The following is a 3654-nucleotide window of genomic DNA, read 5'->3' on the forward strand; positions in this document are numbered from 1 at the left end:
GTATACATTGGATACCTCATTGGATGGAATGCTACCTCATGCGAATGCTCTATGTTGCTCTCACTTGGTCTGAGGCACAGATGTGGGAGGTGATGAACGCCTGTGTGATCATGCACAACATGATCATTGAGAACGAGCGCGACGCACCTGTGCAGGATGATCATCCATTTGATTATCAAGGGCCACTAGCTGAGGTAGAGCATGTGCCTCAAGAATTCGCTGCTTTTCTTCATATGCACAATGAAATTCGAGATGCAGGTGTCCATGCACAGCTGAAGACGGATCTAGCTACGCATTTGTGGGCGAGGAGAGGAGCAGCCAACAATGCATGATTTTATTTCTATTTGTTTGCTTGGATGAATAATTTAAGTACTATTTGTTTGTTGAGTTGTATGAATAATTTAAGTATTATTTATTTGTTGGGTTGTATGAATAATTTAAGTACTATTTGTTTGATTGAGTGTATGAATAATTTAATTCTATTTGTGTGATTGTATGAATAAAATGTGATCGATATATTGTATCAAAATATTTTAAAAAGAAAAAAAATTGGAGGCCGCCGGTGTGGAAACGGCTTCCCCAAATGGAGAATGCAGTGCCGGCGCCTCCAAACGGAGGTGCCGGCGCTCCACCGGTGCCTATTTGGAGGCTGCCCGGTGGAGATGCTCTCGTCTCCCCGAGAAGCCCCCCACGAGCCGTTTTTTACATCCGGACGGCGAAAAACGGCCCAGTCGCGCCCCCAGGTTCTCGTTTTCATCCGGATTTGGGCCTAAATTCATCCGGCGATCCCACGCCATCCCCAGCCCCCCGGGGAGCGCTCGGGGACTCCGGATGGAGCAAAACCAATCGCCCACGCCCACGTGTCTCCTCTTTCGTCCGGATTCCCCGGGCCATCCTCTTTTTTGCCCGAGAAACGCCGCTTGGGGAGCACACGACTGGAAATATACTGCCTCCCAGGCCAAATTTTCGTCCAATCCGGACAAAAATTTCATCGGATTTGGACGTGGGGAGCATCAACGAGTGGGGATGCTCTAAGACCCGCGGTAGCAATAGAACAGAAAAGACAGTTCTTGTGCCGGACTTAAAAGCACCGAGACAGACGGCGCCTCAACTGCTCAACGACCAACAGCTAACCATGAAGGCCATGGCTGCCGCTGGCAAAGACGAAGATGAAGATGTTCCATCCCAATTCATCAAACACAAGTCAACAAGTTTTTATTACTAAGCCCGTACCGTACTACTCACATGGAATTCACCAGGGACCACACACAAGAACACATGGACAAAACACCATCACGCCATCCCCGTGACCACTCCGACTGTGCCTCGCGCACATGCACCTGATTCTGATTGTATACCTGACACGCCCGCGCCGGATGCGTGACCCAACTACTCCGGCTCGGCGCTGCCGCCGGTCCCGGTGGCCGCGGCCGCGGAGGCGCGGGCCTTGAGCCAGTCGACGACGTCTCCGAAGACCTTGTCGACGTTCTCCTCCGGCTCGCCGACAATCTGGTGCCACATCCCGGGGTACATGTGCAGCGTCTTGTCCTTGCTCCCCGCCCTGCGGTGCAGCTCCTCCACGCACGCTGGGTCACACACCGTGTCCTCGCCGCCGTGCACCGCCAGCATCGGCAGCTCCACCTCCTCGAACCGCGCCTGCAGCTCCCGGCACATCCGGAGCAGCTCCAGCGCCGTCGCCGCGCGGGGCGGGGCCGTGGTGCGGCGCGGGCTCGCCAGCGCCAGCGCGCGCTTCCACTCCACCTTGAACGACCGCGCGGGGATGTTCCCCCTGGTGAAGGCCACGTGCCACGTCGGCGCCACCGCCGCCGCCGCCCACAGGAGGTGCTCCAGCGGCCACGGCGGCATGAACCGGGGGCTCACGCCGCACATGGCGCCGTTCAGCACCACGCCGTCGCGCCACCGCTCCTTGTCCCTCAGGTGCAGGAACAGCGCGATGGCGCCGCCCAGGGACTCCCCGTACAGGAAGCACGGCAGCGGCGCCGGGTAGTCGGCGCGGAAGGAGGCGAAGGCGGCCTCGCAGTCTTCCAGGACGGGGACGATGTCCGGGATGTGGGCCTGGAGGCCCTCGGAGAAGCCGTGGCCCTGGTGGTCCACGGCGCCCACGGCGAATCCGGCCTTGGCGAGGTGAACGGCGGTGGGAAGGACCATCCAGCTCGACTCGCCGGTGAAACCGTGCACGAGGGCGATGGCGCCCAGAACGGGGGCGCCGCCACTGGGCACCCAACGCTGGGTGAAGATGCGGAGACCCCGCGGGTTGACGAAGGTGGAGGACGAGTGCGTGACGCCGTGGCGCGCGTAGTACTCCTCGGCGGTGAGGCGGCCGAAGGGGCTCCGTTCGTCGGCCTCCGCCACGGGATGCACCATGGCTTCTTGTGCTCTGATCCCTCCCACTGCTCGCCTTGGTCTTGTTTCTTGGATAGATTGGAAACAATGGGGGAAAACCACGAGAGTAGTATTAGTAGTACCAGACTGGTAGCAGCACAGGAAGGATTGGCCGGCGTAGACCGTCTAGATGGGTACCTAGTTGTCTTACCGATCTCGACCCCCCACAGGATTAACCGTGGCACATGATTGTCCGGCGTAGATGGGGGGAAAGTCGGATGGGTTCCGACTGATGACTGATACGAGTACTACTGTACCACAGTGTGTGTGGGGTGCCTACCTACCTGTCTCACCGATCCTGTAGTACCGATCCGTGTAGCTAAACTACCATGTATACCATGTCCGGATTTTTTTTCATCTGCAAGTAAAATATACTACTTCTCCAACGGATGACAAGAGCAAGAATGATAAGAATAACGATAATGTTCCCAATGCTGACAAAAGCTAAACATGACAACATTGATAAGGATGCTCGTTGACCCTAACTCAACCACCAAGAACGGTACGAGGGCAATTCCTCTCCAAAGAAGCCTCCAGGTCCTATAATATTCTTACACTTATATTCCAGGTCCTATAATATGTAAGTTCTGGGAGTGGTGTTTTGAAACATGGGTGCATATGCTCCCTATATTTTGAAACCTGAAATCTTCCGAGCGCGCGTGTGCCAGACGGAAGTCTCGAGCGGTCACCAGAGCGGACGCACGACCAGTCGATCGTGGTGGGCCAGGTGCTTTTCTACCGGGTAGAGGCGTAGAGCACGTGGTCGACGTGGTTTGCGCGGCCCGTTCACATGAGCTGGGAACACAGCGCACTGCACTATTTTGGATTTTGGAGCCGTTGAGCGCTAGTCTTACACGACATGGAACATCGCGCACGAAATTTTCCCTTGGTTCCGGTCTTCGTCACACCAAAGGTCCAAAGTAGCGCCGGCGAGCATGGACATCGGGCGGGTGTAGGATCGCCGGCGCTGCCCACGCCTTCCAGCATCGCGCCTGAGAGAGCAATTTTAGTATCCTAGAAAGTAACTTTGAAACCCGATGAAGCAACTTTGCTGCCTGACAAAGCAACTTTGAAACCGACAGAACAACTTTGTTGTCCAACAAAGCAACTTCGGAACCGATGGAGTAACTTTGGAACCGGACGGAGCAACTCTGTTGCCTCGCGAGCAACCGGAACCGACGGAGCAACTTTGCTGCCTAGCAAAGCAATTTCGGAACCCGACGGCGCAACTTTGGGCCGGACGAAGCAACT

At 56.0% G+C, this 3654-nt stretch overlaps 1 protein-coding gene across 1 annotated transcript; it reads right to left on the reverse strand.

Annotated features, from left to right (window-relative positions):
• Window positions 1-1166: 1166 nt before the first annotated feature.
• On the reverse strand, window positions 1167-2665 carry LOC124667875 (caffeoylshikimate esterase-like). The gene is made up of 2 exons (XM_047205112.1): window positions 2555-2665; window positions 1167-2432 (listed from the first exon to the last, which is right to left on the reverse strand). Exon 2 carries the CDS (start codon window positions 2383-2385, stop codon window positions 1390-1392), a length of 996 nt encoding a protein of 331 aa, XP_047061068.1. The 5' UTR covers window positions 2386-2432; window positions 2555-2665; the 3' UTR covers window positions 1167-1389.
• Window positions 2666-3654: the final 989 nt, after the last annotated feature.

This window comes from Lolium rigidum, chromosome 6 (assembly GCF_022539505.1).
Source record: "Lolium rigidum isolate FL_2022 chromosome 6, APGP_CSIRO_Lrig_0.1, whole genome shotgun sequence".
Classification (NCBI taxonomy): domain Eukaryota; kingdom Viridiplantae; phylum Streptophyta; class Magnoliopsida; order Poales; family Poaceae; genus Lolium; species Lolium rigidum.

What these genes read in the sequence shown, in the direction of transcription:
- LOC124667875 (XM_047205112.1), bottom strand. Translation starts at nt 2,385, where the DNA reads ATGGTGCATCCCGTGGCGGAGGCCGACGAACGGAGCCCCTTCGGCCGC.